The sequence below is a fragment of the Schistocerca americana genome, chromosome 5, assembly GCF_021461395.2.
Source record: "Schistocerca americana isolate TAMUIC-IGC-003095 chromosome 5, iqSchAmer2.1, whole genome shotgun sequence".
Lineage (NCBI taxonomy): Eukaryota > Metazoa > Arthropoda > Insecta > Orthoptera > Acrididae > Schistocerca > Schistocerca americana.
In genome coordinates, this window is record NC_060123.1 from 290,385,190 (window position 1) to 290,407,359 (window position 22,170).

Below are 22,170 nucleotides of genomic sequence, written 5' to 3' on the forward strand. Positions count from 1 at the left end.
GTCTGTCTATCAACTGACAGTGCTGCATCAGCTGGCACACCACCTGTGGCAGGCTCTCACGACCATACCCGAATTGGCGCAGGGCTATTGTATCTGTCTGCTACTGCCTGTATTGCGGTACCTGCTCAAGCCTTTGTCTCACTACCTGCTTGCGGCCTGGATGCCCCGCATTGTATCAGCTCTGGTGTGTGTCTGTTTGCATCCCTCGCTGCCGAAGCCACAGACGACTGCCTGCACAAATTATTCAGCAAATGCCTCGTATCTCCTAACTATCTACCTGGAGTCTATCTGCTCTCCGTGTTAGAAACAAGCGTATCTCCCAGAAAGACTGCACTGCCTTAACAGTACCTGACTCACTAGCGGCGTTCCCTTAAATATTTTCAAGTTTACTGGGAAAACTGAGACCCATACCTTAGTCCAAATGTAACATTCCCTTCCTGGAAGGATATGTTTACTCCCTCACATAGGAGTCTGGACCACCCCAGGAGAAGAAGTAGGCAGTTACTTCCTCTGTGGTAACTTGTAATTATGTTTGGAACATAGCAGTTTATCTTGTTAGCTCTAAAAAGGAGACAATCCAGCAAAAATCAGCAGGTCTCTGCCTGTCAAAGACAATGGTAACAACTACACGTCTGCAGGATAAAGGCTCTTCACCTAACAAGTTGAAATAGGTAGACTAATAGACTTGCTTCAAACTTGCTGGTCCGAGTTGCTGCAGTCCTATTGGCTGCCACTAAAATAGGGGGAAGAACTTGAGATTATATAAACCCTACCCAATTTGCAGTCGTCTTCAATCTGCCATCATCCAGATTTGTGTCAGGTCACTTGTCTACCCACTTGCGCATTGATGATCGATCTTCATTAGTTAGCTACTGCAAGACGAAGCGTTCAACCAACGGCAGCAGCAGCAGTGTCAATGGCAAACGCCCTGGATAATCAGATGAGTGGGAATTAGCAGGTAAGTACATATTTAAATTGATAACTGTAGCTTTAACTCCTTTTCAAAATTGTTTCACCAAGAGTTTGGTAATACTGAATACATGTTGCCCTATTGTTCCAGCATATATGTACCAAATCATCTATCAGATGGTAGCTGAGAGGCAGCAGCAGCGGCAACCGCATCGTAAGTATATAAATTTCTCTTCAAAAAAGTACTGTGTACACATGATATTATGCTATTTGGTGGTATGTCACTCTGAGACACATTCTTTCAAAAAAAAAAAAAAAAAAAAAAAAAAAAAACATTCCAAAATTTCGTCATATCGCTTTGTGTATGCAATTTGTTGTCATATCATGGCCAACGAATCTGAGGCATATTCTTTGTTGTTGTAGTTGATTTCAAGGGTCATGAGCAATGAGAGAGAGAGGTCGTGAGGGCATCGACATCACAGGTATTGTGTAAGTGTCTATTCAAAATAAATTAATTTCTTCGTAGATTTTGTGTGCATGTTTTTTTTATTAGACCTACATGTTGGAGGCAGTGTAGGGAAATCAGATCAAAGGTTCCATGGTGGTCGAGCGAGAATGATGAAATGTCACAATGGGTGGAGGAGATGATCATGCATCACTGTGAGGAGATGCCAGAGATGATTTCCAGTGACCTCAGAGATATGCCATTGACCTTGAAGGATATAGGTGATTTATGTACACACTCACTAGGCTCACATATAGTCAGTGTCTTTCCTTGCAACAGCAGCAGGCGACTTATGAAATGTTGTACTTTTATTTCCGTTATTCTTTCAGCACTCATGTCTGTGGAGGAACGACTATCCCCGCAGTATCACTGCAGGGGAAGCTGTGGCAACATTTGCAGCTGTACCTGCTTTGACACTGCCGCACCCAAACTAGTTCTGCTCTGGCATCCATGACTAACCCACCCTCAAGCAGATGACTCAGGCAACAAACTTCTCCGCTGCAGCCAAGCTGTTCACACTGGGTCAATGCACCATCTCCTCCCTCACCTTCTCGCCTTAACTGTAGGGTACGTGCATCTTCCTGCTCTTCATTGCAGCCAGCATAAGCTTCGTCGTCGGGAATGGCGTGATATTGTGGGCCACATCAAACGCCGAGTGGTATCATAAGTCCACCTTGAGTGGTATACTGGATGTTTTCCGAGCTGAAAGTTAGAGTGTCAGCTAAAGCACTCAGCCAAATACTGCACCTTGACGTCAGTCCAAATGTCCATGATACCGTAAATGGAGGGTCAAGCTGTATCAAGCTTCTTAAGCATAAATCTGAAAGGAAGGCATGTATTATTTTCTAAAAAAAAAAAAAAAAAAAAAAAAAAAAGCGAGAACAGATCTAGAGTATGAGCATTATGACTTGAAACAGAGATACTAAACAGAATCCAGAGCACACATCTCGATACTCGATACGGTAGGTACCTTGACTTTCATAAGTGTTATAACTTTGCTGGTGTCGAGTTCCCCATGAAGGTCCAGAACATACCTAAATTTGAGGTGCAGAATACTGGAATATCAGTTCATGTTCATAACCTGGACTAAAGCAAGTCAGATGAGCAGAACAAGCAGGATGAACATATAATCAATGGACTCCTACATTTCTCAAAATTGACCAGTGAATGTAACATGCATGTGTCTCCATTGGAGACAGACGTCATTATGTGTCGATCAGGAACAGTCCCAACTCCTTTACTCTCAAAAGAGTAACCACTGGTGTAATAATCGTATTTGCTCAAGATGCGTAATACCTTTTCTTCAAACAAGGTGTAAGGGGACCACACCTGCCTACCTAACCCATGTCAATTTACACAAGTATTTGACCCATTTCTGAAAAAAAACTGTTTGATGCAGGACCTTAATATTTTTACTGTATGTTACATGATGCTAATAGAGTTAACTGTACTAAAATCTACTTTATCCATTTTATAGTTTTTAAGAAATAATTTCATAAATTTATTAACAAAAAATATTAAGTTTTTTATGCAGATAATATTTTTATCTGAACTTCCTAATGGGGAATATTAATGAATGTAGTACCACAGGTGGATTTTTATTTTATGCAGTCTCTGAAAATTTCATTCATTTATCTGTGATAGTTTCTGATATAATGGGGTATATGTACTGAAAAGTTTAGTTTCCAGAAACTGATTTTAAAGAAAAAAACTTTTGAAACTTGTTACTTACAGTTAATTAAAACTGTCTTGCTGCATATGATGGTGCCTCTTTGGCCTCTAGCAGGTCTTCCCGCTTCTTTTTCACCTTTCTGGAAGTTTGTCTTGCTTTCTTGGCCATCTTAGATGCAGATCTGTCTGCATAGGCTATCCTCATTTTATCGCAGCCCAGTGATCATATTTTCACCAGGATTAATTCCCACCGTTTTCAGTACCCAACACTTTCCAATATTACCACAAATGAATGTAATAACAGCATCATGAACTCCTAGTTTCATTGTATGCATGCCTGAAAATACAGTTTTAGGAAGGCAGTCCCAAATTATGATGTTGAAACATCCATCTGGGTTCTGTGTCTGCCCATGCAGACATTTCCTAAGAAGGTCAGGATGAGCCAAGTCTCAGAAAATAGGTATAATTTCTGTAATAACAACAGCAGGAAGGAATGCTGGTAAGAATAAGATTCTCCAGTTGCGTGAGCCCCATTGTATTTGTACCACAAATTTTCTCCTGATGGACACATTCCATGGCATCACTTATCATCAGTAGAGGACTTATGGAAGAATATGGCCCATACATCTCTCTTCATTGCCTCCATATTTTCTTTATTTCTTGAAATTGCCTGCCCATAGTATACATGCAAGTTTTCTATTTCAGTCTTAGTTAACCGACCCTGTTGGTCAACAATTTTCTACCTTCTAATATTTTTCCTCTCATATCAACAGTTAATTTTCTCAGCCTCGTTCCCAAACGTCTTTGAACATGATCTACACATTCTATTTTGCTAATAATGGCATCTCCATCTTGCTTAGAGTTCACCACATTGTTGTATGCCTTACTGTCACCATCGCCCAAATATTTGGTGTACTGTACACTTCTTGTTTCTATGGAGTGATGAAATATTTGTCATACTCCATGAACTTCCATACCACCACTTGTTCCTCTAAAACTAACCACACAGTTGTGTTCTTTATGTCCATTGACTGTACAAGATTGGTAATATTTAGACATCATCTCCACATCTAACACTTTACCAGTGTCTACACTCGTGGCAGTCACTACTCCATTCAGAAATGTATGTCCGCTTTTCTGCCAACTTCCATCAAGTGCAACAGCAATATCCTAACATCCATCATTTTCTTCCACTGTTTCCCTAGCAGCCAGTTTCATGCTTTCCTCAGGGACCTCACATACAGTTTTCTCTAATATTGCAGTCAGTTTTTCAAATTTATTTCGTTGTTGATGTAAGTTCATCACTGAACAAAATGTCCTCCCCACAGCCATGCATTTGCCAATGGATCGTAAAGCATAAACTAATCTAGTATTGATTTCATAAGGGCCACTTGCATCTGGTTTCGAAGAACTCATAAATGATATCACAGCTGAGCATGTAGTGCAAATTAAATCGAAAGCAATTGCTAGGTCTTTTCTCCTACTGGTACTCTCACAAATTTTCACACTCTGTGACTCACCACACTGTCTACATTGTACAAATTTAGAAATTACACCTGATAATATTCTCAAATTTATAATAACGTTGCTGCACCCCTTGTCACTTACAGTAAATTCGTTTTAACTCTCCTGAAACGGTGACAGCTTCTTTGATGATGCACTTATTGAAGAATTACAACTACAAAAATCGTTGCCAGGCGACATAACCTCTTGTACAGAAAGCTTTCTAAACTTGTTTCCTCTAAATTGTCGTTTCTTGAAAATGCCTTTAAGTTTCGTCATCTTCAATAAACACAACAAAACACATGTAAACAAGCACCGCAAACGTAAGTGTAACAACCACTCGCAATCACACTTGAACAAATACTACTGCGTGTTTCAAAGCATGTAGTTTACAAACAGCACAAACAAAAGAGTACCAACCGTTGCATTCCAGGTATATCCAACACACTCGGGAGTAAAAAAAAATCCCTAACGTGCAATATAGGGGATATAAAGATCTAAAATATATACAGAAAAGTGGGTTACAGGAAAGTGGGTGTGGCACATAATCACATACGATAGAAAAATGCTCGAAAAAAATTTTCTCTGCAAAATCCTTTCCACAGTACTTAAATAAAACCTTAATCTATCAAAATATGGTAAAAACTGAAAATCGATTTTTTCGACCTGACCCAGGGTGTGGTCCCCTTAATAAAACATAGAGTAGATTGCCCTTCCAAAGACCTGGTAATGTCATTTAGCTCACCGACGAAAATATATTCATAAGGTTTAAGAATGCTCTCCATCAGGAGTGATGCCACTTTGTGGAGTATTACGACTTTGAATGTCTACTCGCTCCTGTGGCCCACTGTGAAGGTGACCCTTTAGTCCCACATACTACCTATTCAGAAAAACACATACCATATGTGGTAGCATACTAAACTGAATCGTCCTATCTTTCGAGTCTTAACTTACACATATCTAATGTCAGGGTAGTCCTGTGGTTTGGCTTCTCACTGAGGTAGAAAAATATTCCTGGGAGGTCGATAAGCTTTACAGTGTCAACATTGCTACAACCAAATAAAAGAGAAGTAAAGATTTGTACAGTGCCATATTTCTTGACTGCCTTTAGATAGAAAAGCAGGAACTCCTCATAGGGACCACTATCCTCATATGGGGAAATCCCATGATGCAGCTCACAACTGTGCAACATGAAATATCAGTTACATGACACATACCCTTCCTCGTTCATAATTTAAGCAGATGTGATGCACATTTTCTTGTCCTGTGTTTGGCTAACTTCAGTGTGGAGAATGATCAGGTCATTGACCTGCCTGAGAGTGTTGAGAAATATATCTCATTCTCTAAACGAATGAATCCATGAATTACACCTTGCTTCCTTGAATCTCTATGTTTTATGCAGGCACCAGTCCAGAAACTTGTAGAAACTCTGCCTCAGAAGGGTATGTACATCACTCGATTTGCATTTCCCGACAAGGAAAAGATCCCACTTGAGAGTAGGAAGAGTGTTTTCTCATACAAGCTATTGGGTGGTACAGTGAAACTCAATGAAATCAGACTAGCCAACATAACTGCATTTTCCAGCAATCTTATAAGCAATACCATAACAGATGTAGAGTATGAGCATGCTGTGAACGTCTGGTGGGAATTCAACATCTGCACTTCAGGAATGTACACACAGCCTTACAAGGAAACAGTTGTGCACCTGCTCATAGATATTTTCGATAACCTCCAGAGTGTATGCATGGCCACATATTCTTTAGATCCCATCTTTTATTTTACAGCATCTGGATAGTCTGGGGATGCTATGCTCAATAAAACGAAGTGCTGCAGCGAACTACTGACCTATGCTGACATGCTTCTTTTCTTTGAAAGAGAGATCCGTGGGGAATTTCGTGAATGTGTCGATAGGCACAGCAAGGCAAATACCCTTGTGTGTGTGAGAGGTCCAATGCATCTCTTGATTCAAGTTACATCATGTACTTGGATGTCAGTAACCTACACAGGCACACCATGGAACAATCACTGCCAAATGGCGAGATTTGATGTGTACGTAAAGAAGAACACAAAGCATTGGGTGGAAAAATCGATGGTATGGCGTCTGATTCAGATGTAGTATGCGTTGGAGGCGTAACTCACATACCCTATTTGTTTGCATGAGGTGAACACTGGTTAGCAGCTGAGTCCAGAACAACTAGTTACACCTCATAACAGGTGACAACATTGGGGAAGAAGTGGAGATACATTATTCAATACTATAGTTTCCAGCAGTGTCTCAGGTAGGGGATGAGGCTGGTTGAAATCAAACAGGTTATCTCTTTCAAGGCAATATTCCCTGCTAGAAAGAGTGTATTGATTTGAATACAAAACAGAGATCTTCCATGACACGTGACTTTGTGAAAGATTTTTTAATTAATGAATAATTCAATTTTTGGGAGACCAATGAAGAATTTGTGAGAACATCATTAAATTTAGACTATGAGTGAATGGAATGGGGTGTAAGAAAATGTGTTGCCAGACCAAAATTTAAACAGGTCACAATATTCAGTGAGAACTTCATTGTTGTGGAGATGGCTAAGTTTGCAGTAGAGTTCATGAAACCTTTATCTATAGGGACATCCATACTAGACCTATCCAAACTCCATACATAGCGATTCCAATATGAGGATCTGAAAACTCATTTTGCAGAACTGAAGTTACATTATATGGATAGAGATAGCTTCATCTATTGGGTTAACGGCTGCAGTCTATATAAAGTTACGGGATGCTACGCCAAAGAATTTGACATATCTTCATACAAGCCCAATAATCCTTATGGTATTGTTCCACAGAACAAGAAGGTTATCAGGCTAGTGAAAGGTGACTGCTATGTTTGTACGACTGTGAGCTAAAATGTATGCATATTGCACAGTGGAAGGTGCCACCTGGAGGCGAGCTAAGGGGATGAGTTTGTCCAGCATTGAGAGGGCTCTCCATCATAGAGTATTTGCAGCACTCATACAGAGGTGCTGATGATGCTCCATCACAGCCACCAAATATGGTGCAGCAAACTAGTATTAGATACAGAGGACATGAGGAGTACACTGTGCTGCAGTCTGAAGTCAGCCTTTCACCTAATGACAATAATCGAGAGAGAGGATATCGAACTCTGACTGAATGGGAGGGGGAGAATGAGACTGGGTGTAAGTGTGCAGAATAGTATGACCATTTTATCGTAGTATAAGTAATTTTCTGTGTTTGTGCGAGTGTGTGTCGCTTTGCACACAATGTGTGTGAGGAATGTGTACTGTGTACACTTATAAATATTTACCTTGTAAAAAAAAAATCTGTGCCCCATGTTCATCAACAAAAAATGTACTTATGAAGTATCTGTGTACCACATCATAAACAAAACTTGTATATCAGAAATATATACACTTGTCTTCCTCATCACATAAATAGAATAGTTTTTGCATTCACTTGGTGCTAGCTGTCCACGTCTGATATTTTAAATATGGATATATATAAATAATTTATACTCCATCAAAACTGTTCTTGTTGTTATTATTGTTGCTGTATAAGAATCCTGCCACTTGTACCACTGGAAGTGTGGAATTTAGTTGTACTGTAAGAATAAATCTCTGCCTTAGCTTTAGCGCAAATTTGTAAATACTTTAAAAAGTACTTTTTTGTTATTGAATAAAAAAGGTATGTCTGCACTGAATATTACAACCAAACTGTACATCAAGAATCGAACTGTATCTGTCGAAATTTAATAAAAGAAAAAATTTTTTACCATACATCTTTGTTGTTATTTCCAGAAAACCTATCTCAATTTTATATATATATATATATATATATATATATATATATATATATATATATATATATATATATATATATATGTGTGTGTGTGGGGGGGGGGGAGGGGTGTATGTGTGTATGTGTGTGTGTGTGTGTGTGTGTGTGTGTGTGTGTGTCAGTAAAGGATGTGCAAAACACGAATCACATGTTTTAAAACAAGAGTGTGAACTTTAGCAAACATGTCTAAAATTATATCTCCTATACTTGAAGAGAACTACAGATGTGGTAACTGGGTAAAGTTACTTACAAACGAAGTAAGAAAGGAAAATATTCAGATTGTGAAGAAAAAATTCATTTAATTTTCGTGCAGCTTCAAAATAATTTTACATTTTTATATGCAGACACATCGCTATTTCCACTCATCTTCATGTTCTTTTTCTTGAGTCGGTGGTGAGCAAGACAGCAGTAGAATTCCTGGTCTCGAATAGCAGCAAACATGATGATTCAATGCATCTGTGTGGTATCCTCGTCACCTTTAACGCAGATGATGGCATCTATGTGGTTGAATAATCGAAGCGACATTACCATATCTTTACAGGTTATACCAGGATTATCCCATTGAATTCTATGGTAGATATGTCATAACCACTTTGCACTTCTGCGTGTTTTAGCACACATCACATCCCTGACAGACCCAGGCAATGCAATTCCTGCTGGGAATGTCTCTATTCTACCAGCATCTTCTGTGTATGCAGTGAATGCAATATCTTTAAATGTGAACCGTCTACGAACATCATCATAGAAATGCTGATCATCGTTGAACAAAACTAGTGAGCGGGCAACAGCTAATCACATGCTCATGCAGAACTAGAGCGTACACTGCTGTGCATTCTGTGCAATTTGCTTAAACTCAGATTCAAATTATAGATCAATAGGTCAAGATTTAATTATCTCTCTCTGTTTTGAGCAATCTATTATTGTGATTGGCGCCAGATCTTTGAGTTTCTGTGAGCCTAGTAGATATCATTCCACTTCATAGTAAGAAGCACAAACCTTACATACATGTCAAATGCTAGACTGTATGTATTTCCTTTCCACTATAGGTCTATCATACGCATAAATTTCTAAGTTTAGGTACAATCTGGCATCATTCTGTTGACAATTGTCAAATCTGCTGGAATCATTTGCTAAATACCCCTCTTCTTTTGGGCTGAAATTGAAATATGATGAATCTGGGAGTCTGCAAATGAACAGAGGTTCTAATAGCCCATGACTGTCTGCTTACAGTCAGTAGCACTGGGTACACGAAAACTCCCATGAATGGAAATTTAGTGTTAGAAAAACAACAGCATTCAGGAGTTCAGGTAGAATGTGGCATCAGTTAACTGACAACTCAAATCTGTTGGAATCATTTGCTATGTACCCTCCTCTTTTGGGCTGAAACAGGAATATGATGATTCTGAGAGTCTGCAATTCAATAGAGGTTCTAATAGCCCAAGAATGTCTGCTTAAAGTCAGTAGCACTTGGTACTCGAAATCTCCAATAAATGGAAATTTAGTGTTAGAAACACACTGGCGTTCAGAATTTTTAAAAGATTCAAACGCTGCTCATCCAGTACAATAATGTGTGGCATTTTTCACTTTATTTTATCAATGGTGATCTCATTCTCCTCTTTAGCTCCATGAATGACTGAGTTGTTATCTGTTGCACTCCATACCAGAATAAGTTCCTGTTTAGAATTCATAACAATTCGCCCTGTGTCTTCAAAGTATCCCATAAGCAGTTTTAAAAGTATACCTGCAGTAAATGTTTTGTATTTTCCATTGTTCTGTGCAGTGGTTTGTCTAAAATTTCCTAAATCTTCAATTCTGAGCAAGAAGCAGAGACAAACGTTTTAAGAGTTGGCGCTACGCCTACATTGCGTGTACAGTCAATCTCGACCCCATTAAGTTCTTACCACATCTAATGAAACAGAAATGCTAAAGCATTACGTGTAAGGTTCGATGCTACTGTAACGCTACCATCTATTTTCGTAAATGATCTATCAAGACTTATAAAACTCTTGCTTGAGAGGGATAAAGCGTCTTGGTGTGAGATGACAATTCTAACTTCGTCTATAATCTTACATGTTGTTGAAGCATAATGTTTGGCTCAAATGGCTCTGAGCACCATGGGACTTAACTTCTGAGGTCACCAGTCCCCTAGAACTTAGCACTACTTAATCCTAACTAACCTAAGGACATCACACACATCCATGCCCGAGGCAGGATTCGAACCTGCGACCGTAGAGGTCGCACAGTTCCATACTGCAGCGCCTAGAACCGCTCGGCCATCCCGGCCGGCACATAATGTTTCCTGATGCAATACTCATCATGTTCTACCAATGCAAAACATCAAATGACATCATTGTGAGGTTTCAGGCACACTAATTTAAGGAACTCATAGTTCACATGTGTTATCATCTTGCTGTTGTGAAGTGTCGTGATATGGCTTCTGTGTGGTGGTTTTAAACCTTACGCCTATCTTGTTTTCACTAACAATATGCAGCAGCTGCGAGTCCCAGCTGGTTGAAGGGAACCACTGCTTCCAGTCCAGCAAGTTAAAGGTCGTCGTCGTCGCTTCTGCCTTTGACAGGTCCCAGCTGGTCAAAGGCCATCACCACTTCTGCTCCAGCAAAGTCACCACCACTGACAGGTCTCTGTACATTCGACGTACTGCTGGTTCCATTTTAGATACAGTCTGCACTGAATTGCTCTCCATGGAGGTTGACAGGTTAATCACCTTGGTCCATAATATGCAACTACAGTTAGTTCAATGACTGAACTGTAATTGGCAGGTAAAAGGCGTTGGTAGGGGTCTCAACGAACTCATACCCTGTTTCAGCCTATAGGAAGAATCCATAAATTGTATGAATCAATCTATTGTTGAGATAGAAATTTGTTGCAATGTTACTTTCGAAATGCAGTTTACTGACAGGAAGTCCATCCACTAATGGTCAGATCTGTAAAATTTGTTATGGCCATTCTTCAAAACCTGTCCTTTTGTGAAACCCTGTAACCACTGTACTGAACCTTTCTTGTTAAATTCCGTCACTATATTCGACGTCCGTTTCAGATTTAAGTGTGTTGATCTGTGCTTGTTGCACAGGCCCTTTTCCAAACCGTTTTAAAACATCAACGTAAATAGACAATATTGTAAGCACCAGGTTGTGTCTCAACATTTTATTTTCTACAGTTACTTTCTAGATGATGGTTATCGCGAGCCTCTGTGATATTTGGAGTAGTGTTGTATGTCTCCAGTCCAGTCAGTGAAATCATGGCTTAAATTGCTTAAATCGATCGGTGGGAAGTAATTCGAGCTTAATACTGAAGATCGTTCATTTTGAAACGTCCCCTTAGAAAAATTGTACATGACTGTGCTTAAACTGACGCACAATATTTTTAGAGCAACGCAATATGACTTTCAATAATCCCTACAAAAGAATGGCCCTGACTAACATTAAACTATACCTTTCACAAATCACTTACCTCACAAAAATCTTCGTTACTCAAGCTACTGCAATACAGCGAGCGCCACTACTGCCAGCTAAATAAAAGATTCAAACTACTGAAGGCACTAACTACTGATAGGCATAGTTAGCAAATGAAAGATTTTTGTAGAGAAAAAACAATGTATTTACCTTAATATTGTTCAAAAGTCATATTATATATATCAGTTCATGACATCCAGTCTTACAAATTTACTGTCTCCGTCCAGATCATCCGCTCTCACAACTCCGCCATCCCTCTCCCCACATCCACCACTGCTGGCGGCTCACCTCCAACTGCACAACGCTACAGGCTGTTAACATCCAGCTGCCCAATACTACAATGGCAGATAACAATGAAAACTAGCCACAGACTGCATACAGCACAGCCAGTGATTTTCATACAGAGCGCTATGTGGCGTTACCAATAAGAAAACCTAAACAGCCTACTTACATAGCCCCCACGCTCCCCACAAAAAATTTTACAAATTGTTTTGGGCAGTGGCCAACACAGATTTGAAAATTTTTTTCATAATTACAGTAACAAAGAAATCAAATGCACACACTTATTGATACAATGTTGGTCAAAAGCTAAATTTTTCTCACAGTCCATTAAGACAGTCCTGATCATTCATCACAGTAAAATTGCAGTGTTTTTCTCAAAGTCTGAGCAGTAAAAGAAAATGCACATGGAAGTAGTGGATTTCCATGCAGTCATGAAGTAGTGTTGTCCTTCCAACGGAAAGACAGTGCTGACTCTTGACATGTTGACAGGTAATGGTCCACAACACAGCAAACCCACCACAGAGTCAGTCGAAGTTTTGAAGAATATTGGTAGGCAGGTTGTCACAGAGCAGATCCACTGTAGTCCTGGTAGAGATTACGGTATTGGTGGGCCACCAGAGGTGCAGACCCACTGTAGTCCTTGTAGAAATAATGGTATTGGTGGGCCTTCAAAGATGCAGATCCACTGTAGTCCTTGTAGAAATAATGGTATTGGTGGGCCATCAAAGATGCAGCCCCTCTGTAGTCCCTGTAAAGATGGCTAGCAGCCATCCGTTGCGACTGTGCAGGTGCACAATCACCATCGAAGAGTCTTGCGGAGAATATAGCAGGTCCATAAACCACCACTTGTGCACTCACAAAATTTTTTTCTAATTGTCCTTAGAACCAGCAATGCTGTTAACCAGTCCCTTGCTGAATTATTAACACATGTCCAAACACTAACAGTCCCAACTGCTCACATACTGTGCATATATTATGAGCAACAGAAATGTGCGCAGTGAAATGATACTTAATTTGAAGAACTGGTGTCTATACAATTATAAACTTACAACATAAGAATACAGTTACAAAGGTACAAAATACATTATTAAAGAACATAACAATACAGATAACATTTGTAGTAATAGGGGCTTTACAAAAGAATAGAAATAAACATATACATCAGTGTTACAGGAATTATGACATAAGTAAATACATAAAAGGTCTGAATAACTTTCGAAACATCAACTTCACACGTGAGCATTAAAACAAAACAGGACAAATAATGTCTAAACATCTTTACAAAGTAAATAACATAGTATTAGAAAAATTCTACAACATAGCTCTCAACAGCTAAACGCATAAAGAAAGGAAAAACACTAATACATAAGGGTACACAAGCACATAGTGGGATAACGCAAGAGGAAAGGGCAGGGTTTTTTTCAGTGTAACATTTGGTACTGCAGTCCAACCCAAAACTTCATTCCATAGATCTTTCGTCTTATTTCAACATTTGTTTCTACCAAAACATCCTATCCAAGCATGCTTCCTGTGTTTATATGTCCACATATTTCTTACCTCATTATTTATTTTCCATTACCTTACCTCATCATTTATTTTCAAGAAAATCCTATCTAAACCTGTTGTCCCTAAACCCTACTTTTTTGTTCATATCCTCTTTCAAAATACTTTTTTGGCCAAACCATTTTCTTATAACTTCTCAATGCATTTCTTCCAATTCATCACAACTCGTTCTCTTATATAGCCTACCCCATCTTAAGCTAACTTTAATCTACTGAGCTCAGATGCTAAACTAAGGGACGAGGCAATGGAGTGGCACAAAACAATTAACACAAACAGCAATGACAAAAAAATGCAAATTGGCAAAGTTAGCAGCAATAAATATAAATTAACAAAGCAATTGCAATATTACAACTAATATAAGGCGACATGCAGCAAAAAGAAAAATAAATCAGTAGTAAAACTGGCTTAACAGAATAATACAAAGTGAAATTCAGTAGCACTATGCCTGGCAAACAGCAGCAGCGAATGCTATAACTAATACCTAAACATGGCAAAGCTCAAGCAGAAAAAATATTACACTAAAGACAACAATGCAGATAAGGGAAATGTCTATTCACATCTTAATGTCTACGTAATTAAAGTGGTGCACCACAAAAACTTATTCTATGAAATAAGTTACCAAGTACTTGAAAAGAAAATTATGTATGCAGTTCCTGTGAAGGGAAATGTCTTTTTGTGCTCCCTCATTTTTTTGGAAGTATATCACAAAATCATTACTTTCTGGATCTGTAGACAGAAAATATTTATATTAGTACATCTATAAAATTTTATTTTAACCAATGCTGTAGTGCAGCTAGAATTTAGATATTAAACGAAATGAGCAAATACATATAGATATATAGAGCAAGGCTTGAAACGTCATTCACTAGGCAAATGGCGTCTCCAAAGGCAGTAAAAAATCTCTCAACTAGAAAGACAATAGATGTAAATGTTTATCATCATTTCATTAGACATTTTAGTAAATATCATTAATTAAGAGCTCCACAGTGTAATCATATGTTTTCAAGTTTTGCGTGTCGTATTTGCGATGCTTTCTACAAAGAAATGTCAATAGCGAGGATAATGGCCTCTTTCTTCTCCACCTACCGGCTTTTTCTCAAGGCGGCTGGCACACCTGGCCGCTCACAACGCATTACGTCACGGTCACTTACATTTCTTACTGAGATATTTACGACAGCAGTTTCCGCTACAGTGACAGTCTCATATAAAAATTGCACAGGTCGAAAATTTGCTTTACAAATGTGTAGAAACAAAATCCTGTAAATATAACAGTGTCCAAAAAATTTTCGTTAGCATTGTGATACATTCACACATATACACACATTTCATAACTCTTAAAGTACGATTCTTGGTTTCCAATATCCTTTATCACATATCAGAGTCCCTAATCACTATTCATTACTCCTTACCTTATTACACATATACATATTCGTCGACACGTCAATCTTGCGGCGACACTTCAATATTTCATCATAATAAATACATAGCATAATCAAATTCCTCATATAGCATCAGCTTATTGATCATAAACATACCTCAACAGCATAATACACTTTGTCGTCGTAATAATAACACCATAACACCTCAGCCAAATCTCAAAAACGTCGTAGCTTTCTGCAATAATTTCAAAACCTAAAAGAAATTCTCTGCTCATTTCAATAGTGTCATCTACCTCAAACGTATTTTAAAAATCATTATCCCAATCCAAATACATCATTCAAAGCTCTCATAGTAGCACAATGGTTCCGAAAAATATGAACTGTTCACGAAGTACAGACAAAATACAATTTCATAAGTGTGAAATTATCCAACTGTGTAATTGTGTAAACATGTGTCACTGACATAGTAAAAAAGTTTTTGTTTCTCTGTTAAATAATCAGATAGCTGTGTAATTCTGTGTTAGAGAAATATGGTACCAATTTGTAAAGTTGTATATGCAAATACCATATTGGCTAGGGCTCCTTGTGCTTGCCAAACACATAGTACACAATGTACTGAGGATTAATGTAATTACACCCTCAGGTGTTACAGATTACAGCAATTGAATGAAATTTATCACGGAAAACTTTCTTTGTATTTCAAAAATCTTGAAAAATAAATGGCTTAAGTACAACATTAATCTCTCAAATGCGTGTCCTGTAGCGCTAAATGTGCATCTTGCTGTAAGATAATTCTGTGGAAGTGTTGTAGTTATCGTCCTCTGTAAGCAAAGTTCTGCTGAAGTCAATGTACTTACCTCATCATAAACGAAAGTGAAATGCTTTGCGTATAGATATCGTATTTATTACGTACCTTATCGTGATCAAGAAAGTACTATAATGTAACGTATTGTTGTACTACGGAAAAGGCTGTCTCATTGTAGCTATACCACAAAACTTACTACTACAACATGTTTTACTTTCCAGAATAACACACAAAACTGTGCAGATATAAAACAGATACACCAAAAAAGCAACAATGTAAATTGTGTCACATATTAGTAGCGTCGTGATATAATCGTGTAGCTGTCAAAGAAACTAAATGCTAAGTCATCTTTAATATCACCGAATGTACTTCAAATAAAGAGTATCTTTTCAAGTAAACCAAAATGTTGCATTAAAATCTCATTGGCAGTATATGTCCTAAGTATGTAAGCCTGATAGTCGTTACGTAATCGTGCAACTAACAACCAAGAATGTACACACACACAATAACATTGTGTCGTCTGTTCACTATAACAATGCATTTGTAATTACTTCTCTAAATAAGTTCCCTAGGTTCTTCACTGGTTAGTTAACTTTAAAAGATAGTTGCATGTTAACAGTTTCTATGTCTGACAAAGGATACTAGTAACGTGAAGTGAAATGTTTTATGGCAAAGACAAAGTTAAAAAGCAGATTATCTTTCAATAAACGGTTTTACATGTGAAATGTGATGCAATACTTTACTCTTCCTATTACGCAGAGTTTCAACTTCAAAGCAATTATCATGCGGTATACGTCGGTAAAGAATACTGGAATTTTTCTCAATGTTAGCATCTATGTAAGTAGGCTGTTTAGGTTTTCTTATTGGTAACGCCACTTAGCGCTCTGTATGAAAATCACTGGCTGTGATGTGTGCAGTCTGTGGCTAGTTTGCATTGTTGTCTGCCATTGTAGTATTGGGCAGCTGGATGTTAACAGCGCGTAGCGTTGCGCAGTTGGAGGTGAGCCGCCAGCAGTGGTGGATGTGGAGAGTGAGATGGCGGAGTTGTGAGAGCGGATGATCTGGACAGAGACAGTAAATTTGTAAGTCTGAATGTCATGAATTGATATATATAATATGACTTTTGAACAATATTAAGGTAAATACATTGTTTTTTCTCTATAAAAATCTTTCATTTGCTAACTATGCCTATCAGTAGTTAGTGCCTTCAGTAGTTTGAATCTTTTATTTAGCTGGCAGTAGTGGCGCTCGCTGTATTGCAGTAGCTTGAGTAACGAAGATTTTTGTGAGGTAAGTGATTTGTGAAAGGTATAGTTTCATTTTAAACAGGGCCATTCTTTTGTAGGGATTATTGAAAGTCAGATTGCGTTGCGCTAAAAAAATATTGTGCGTCAGTTTAAGCACAGTCATGTACCATTTTTCTAAGGGGACGTTTCAATTTTAAGTCAGAGTATACAACATTGCATCTGAACCTCAGTTGACTAGTGGATACTTAATGTACCTCCTTATTTATGCTTCTTCATAAACTTTAGGAGAAACATGATGCACAGACGCCCAAGCTGGTTAGCATTATGGTCCTGCTAGCGATGAAAATTGTAGATCACACGTCTTCTGTCAGTGAAGTATCGTTGTAACTCTTCTGGTGGCTGCAAATCTCCAAATGAATCGAAATAGTAGACGTTTTTTGAATTTTTCTTGCCAAATGCCACCCAATGGGTTCCAGATCATCCAGCAACATCGAAATTCACAATTCCGCATTCTCTGGATTTCCAGTCTTCAGCAATGTATGCCATATACACACACCAGAACCGTGGAATGCTGATTTCTTCCTAGTAACCTTGAACAGATCTGTAGTTGTAACCAACTGATCTGGTTGAATAGCTAACTTTTTTTTTATTTATGAAGAGACCTAGTCCTTTCTTGTATGGTTTCAGGTTAGTCCTTTTCTGATGACTGCTACTTCCATCACGTGGTTATGTCTCCTTGCCTTCTGCGAGTTCAGTCCGTTCTTGACTGTTCCGGAAATAGCCGCACTGAGAGACCTGTGAGGGCACGAATGAGGGAGGGGATGATTCCACCTGATGTCTTGGGTATCTGCAGAATACGTGGTGCCTTAACCAGTCGTTTATGCTTCAGGGCGCTTTTCGTTGCATACATGGTTGTCAGGATACAGTTTTTTTAAACACACCTGCCCAGTTTCTTCTTCTTCTTCAGTGCATTATGTGCGGCGTTTATAAGTTGCTTGAATTTCACACTGAAGCCTAACCTAATTTTGACATTGTGGTTTTATCAAATACAAATGCTGCATTGCGTTTCCCCATACCAATATCGTTTCTCGCACTTATAGTCTTAGCTTTATTCCCTAAAATTCGATATGCAATGTCATATTCTGGGAATCTTTATGTTTTGTGTATGCATTGTTGTTCCCCTGACACTCTTCGTGAAGTGGGGTAATTCTCTTATCATTACGAGTCAAGAGTTTATGAAACATTGTGCCAGGTCCACAGCTAATTATACCCCAAAATACGCAATTGGTCTGGAAGGTTGTCGAGCATACCACCACCTCCTACAATGTGATTCCTATCCTGCATGCTGTGATACAGTGCTGGCTGTGCTCTGTGCACCCCCTTACATAGCAAATCGTCAGCATCAATGCCGCTGTTTTGTGCTGCAGGAAAATCAAGTCATGTAACTACTATCCTATTCCTTCGACGACTTATGATATACTCCATGAGAAACGCATGTGGTTCTGAGTTCTTCTGCAGTTCCTCAGCGAAAAAGCGTCGTGAAATATCAGTGCTTCTGCTGTCCCTTCAGATGTAAGTTCTGTGATTTTCTCTCTACACTCTGGAACTGTGAATGTCTGACTTGAACAGTTTGGGAGGTATAACATCTTAAATGCTGTCCTGTTTTTAGAGATATGCAACAAATCGCACACATTAAATCTCTATTTAGGTGGATCCTACATTTCAATACGGTAATTATATTATCAATGAGTTCATCATAACAAAAATGGATTGGTCTCATTTTTATTGCGCTATTTTAGTTCGATTATACTGTGCCATAACTTGTGGAAGGATATCCATCCATTTGTATGAGCCGACGGTCGCGAAGGCGCTACGACTGATTCCGACGCCCACGTCTTCGCGACCGCCGACGCGCGGGCGCGGACGGCGAAGAGAGCGGCCCCCGGGGGGAGGGGATTTAAATCGGCCGCCCGCCCTCAGGAGCTCAGTTCGTCAGCGCACCTGACGATGGCGACACGTCTGATCGCCGAAACATTGTGCCCGTTGGACACTATGAACCGGCAGTATACCCGTGGACTGTTCGAGCAAATTATCAATTGTTCCCACTGATTTTTCGCCCACGATATCACAATTTCGAGCACCGCCTGGAGGTGTAATTGTCGACTGGGGCACTTAGTCTGGGCTGTGGAGTAGGACACACCACTACAGACTTGTCTGTTTGGCTGCAGGGAGAAACAGTATCAGTTCAGCATATTATTGCGGTTGGTGTGCTGCCCACTATAAAAAATGCAGCACATAGCAATAATATTATATACTTACTGGATTGGTAGCAATCACGCCTTGCGCAGCTGGAGAGGCAGGTCGACAATCAATTTGAAAGAAGGGCGTTTGCAGTCGAGCACAAGCATCAATCTACATGAGCTGCGAAATGCCTCTGGTCTCTATCTAGCTGCATCGTCATTATTTAATGAAAAGTGGTCTTTTCAAACTCTTCCATCATCTCAGCTTTCCCACCATCTAGTAGTACCCTATATTACAATGAGCCACATTTCGCAGTTTTCAAACCGTATCGACACAGCGAAGTTAACAAAACATAATGAATTAAATGGAATATTAAGAACAAGTTTGTCAAGCAACTGAAAGGGAAGTAGATATCAGAGATCACAATTTGACGTCAAAAGAGGTGTTTCTGTATGTGACTGTTGGATACAGCCCCAAATGATAAGGTCAGAATAAACAAGCCATAAATCTGTTTCTGACGTTACTAATTGACGTTATTTTGAGGGACACACTGAGGATGAAAATATAGGAAAAACAATAACAGATTGAGGTAATCGTGTGCGATGTGCCAATGCACTAAGTGAAAACAGTGTATGCCATAGATTAGACTTTTAAGTACTATATTGCAGTATTAACTCCAATAAATGAGAGATGTATGAAGACCATATTGTTGAAGAACTGTGTGGTCCAAGAAAAATAGCGTGGATGAATAGTGTGTGCAAGTGAACTTTTTTTATTCGTGTCAAAGTCATCATTTAAAAGGAAGGTAATAAAAAGCTTAACAGTTATAAGCATGTGTGCACGGACCATGAGAACATTTAAACATGGGCATAGCAATTAAATCACTTTCCATCACAAGTCGGAAACATCCAAGGAATTAGAGTTGGTCAGCAATATACCTTCTTCTGTGCATAGTGACGGGAACAGACGATAGTTGCGCATGTGAGACATTGTCTACTCCTCCCCACACTCACAGGTTGAGGGTCCACTAGCTTATCCCCACTTTTCGAGATTTACTTTTACACTACGCTCTGTTGAGGGACTTCCACATATGTAAGTTCTCACTGTGACCAGAAGATAGTTCTTCCCTAGGTTTACTCCAGCCCAGAGAAACTCTCTTTCTCCACATGTCTAACCGTTCGGTTATTTTGTTGTTGTGGACGTAGCCTATTACAAAACTTATTCTAGACTTCAGACGTGACGGTGCTTTTAGGAGGCCAAACGAGAGTATCTGAGGTCAGAGAACTTACGTCCATCTGACTGGGTAGCTGCCTCACGCCCGATGTTAGACGGAGCTATGCCTGCTTGTTCCTGTAGCTGTTACACTTTAGTGGTCTCAAGCGTCCAGTAATTGTGCCACACGTCTCATTCATGGTGGTGCCCACCAGCCTAGCATGGCAAGAATTATACCAGACAGGCGCTGCATATTCGCCTGCAGAACAGCGCAGCACCTGTACAGAAGTCCGGATAGTGGATGGCTGTACGCCCCAGTTACATCTTAGTTAGGAACTTTCATTTGGGTGTTATCGCAATGTGTTTTAAAGGTTAAGACGCAGTCTAACATCACCCAAAAGAATTTTATTAAAGGTTAATAACTGGATTCCATAACCAGTAATTGCCTGTTGCGGAATTTAAATGTTCATGAGCAGTTGTTTTGCTTTTATTCTACAAAGCCGCATCCAAAGAAGTTGTTAAATGTGAGACGCTCCTCGTCTGTGCGCAGGTGAAGTTCACGTTCGACTCGCCGGCGCAGGGCAACCGCAACTACATCCCAGTGAGCGACCTGTACAGCCGCAACTTCACCGACACCAACGGCGAGTTCCAGCTGGAGCTGACCATGGGCAACCTGCGCACCGCCTTCGACGCCGAGTTCCGTGTGCCGCAGTCGGTGTGGTCGTCGCTGCCGCTGCACCCGCACCGCCACCACCGGCACAGCCACAGCTCCGCCGCCTCCGGGGGCGGCTCCTCGTCCTCCTCGCACGGCCGCTCGGGACCCGCCTCCTCCGCCCCCGCTTCCACCGCCACGTCGCCCACGCCCGTCGTCACCACCGGCACCGCCCACAAGCTCGAGTCCACTTACTTCACGTTCGGCGGCTTCGACTGGAACCTCGCCCTGTACCCGCACGGTGCAAAGGAGATCGGTAAGACGACTTTCGTGGCAGCGCTCCGTCAAATTCAGTGCTCGCGCTGCCGCCTTTCCTTCTATCATTTACTTACCTTACTTAGCTTCCATTTATCGCGAATCTCTTGCCCAACGTAAAGTCCCGAGCCACTGGAAAAAAGCTTAGGTGACGCCTGTATATAAGAAGGGTAGAAGGACGGATCCTCAAAATTACAGGCCAATATCCTTAACATCGGTTTGTTGCAGAATTCTCGAACATATTCTCCGTCCGAATATAATGAATTTCCTTGAGACAGAGAAGTTGCTGTCCATGCATCAGCACGGCTTTAGAAAGCATCGCTCCTCCGAAACGCAATTCGCCCTTTTTTCACATGATATCTTGCGAACCATGGATGAAAAGTATGAGACGGATGCCATATTCCTTGACTTCCGGAAAGAATTTGACTCGGTGCCCCACTGCAGATTTGTAACTAAGGTACGAGCATATGGGATTGGTTCCTAAATATGCGAATGGCTCGACGACTTCTTAAGTAATAGAACCCAGTACGTTGCCCTCGATGGTGAGTGTTCATCGGAAGTGAGGGTATCATC

General features: G+C 39.9%; 1 protein-coding gene across 1 annotated transcript in view; it reads left to right on the plus strand.

Moving 5' to 3' along the window:
• LOC124616317 overlaps positions 1-22,170 on the plus strand; it is a 259,124-nt gene that overhangs the window by 161,379 nt on the left and 75,575 nt on the right. Inside the window, exon 3 of the mRNA XM_047144623.1 lies at positions 21,181-21,598. Coding sequence (XP_047000579.1) covers positions 21,181-21,598 — 418 coding nt within the window. The remainder of the gene's footprint in view (positions 1-21,180; positions 21,599-22,170) is intronic.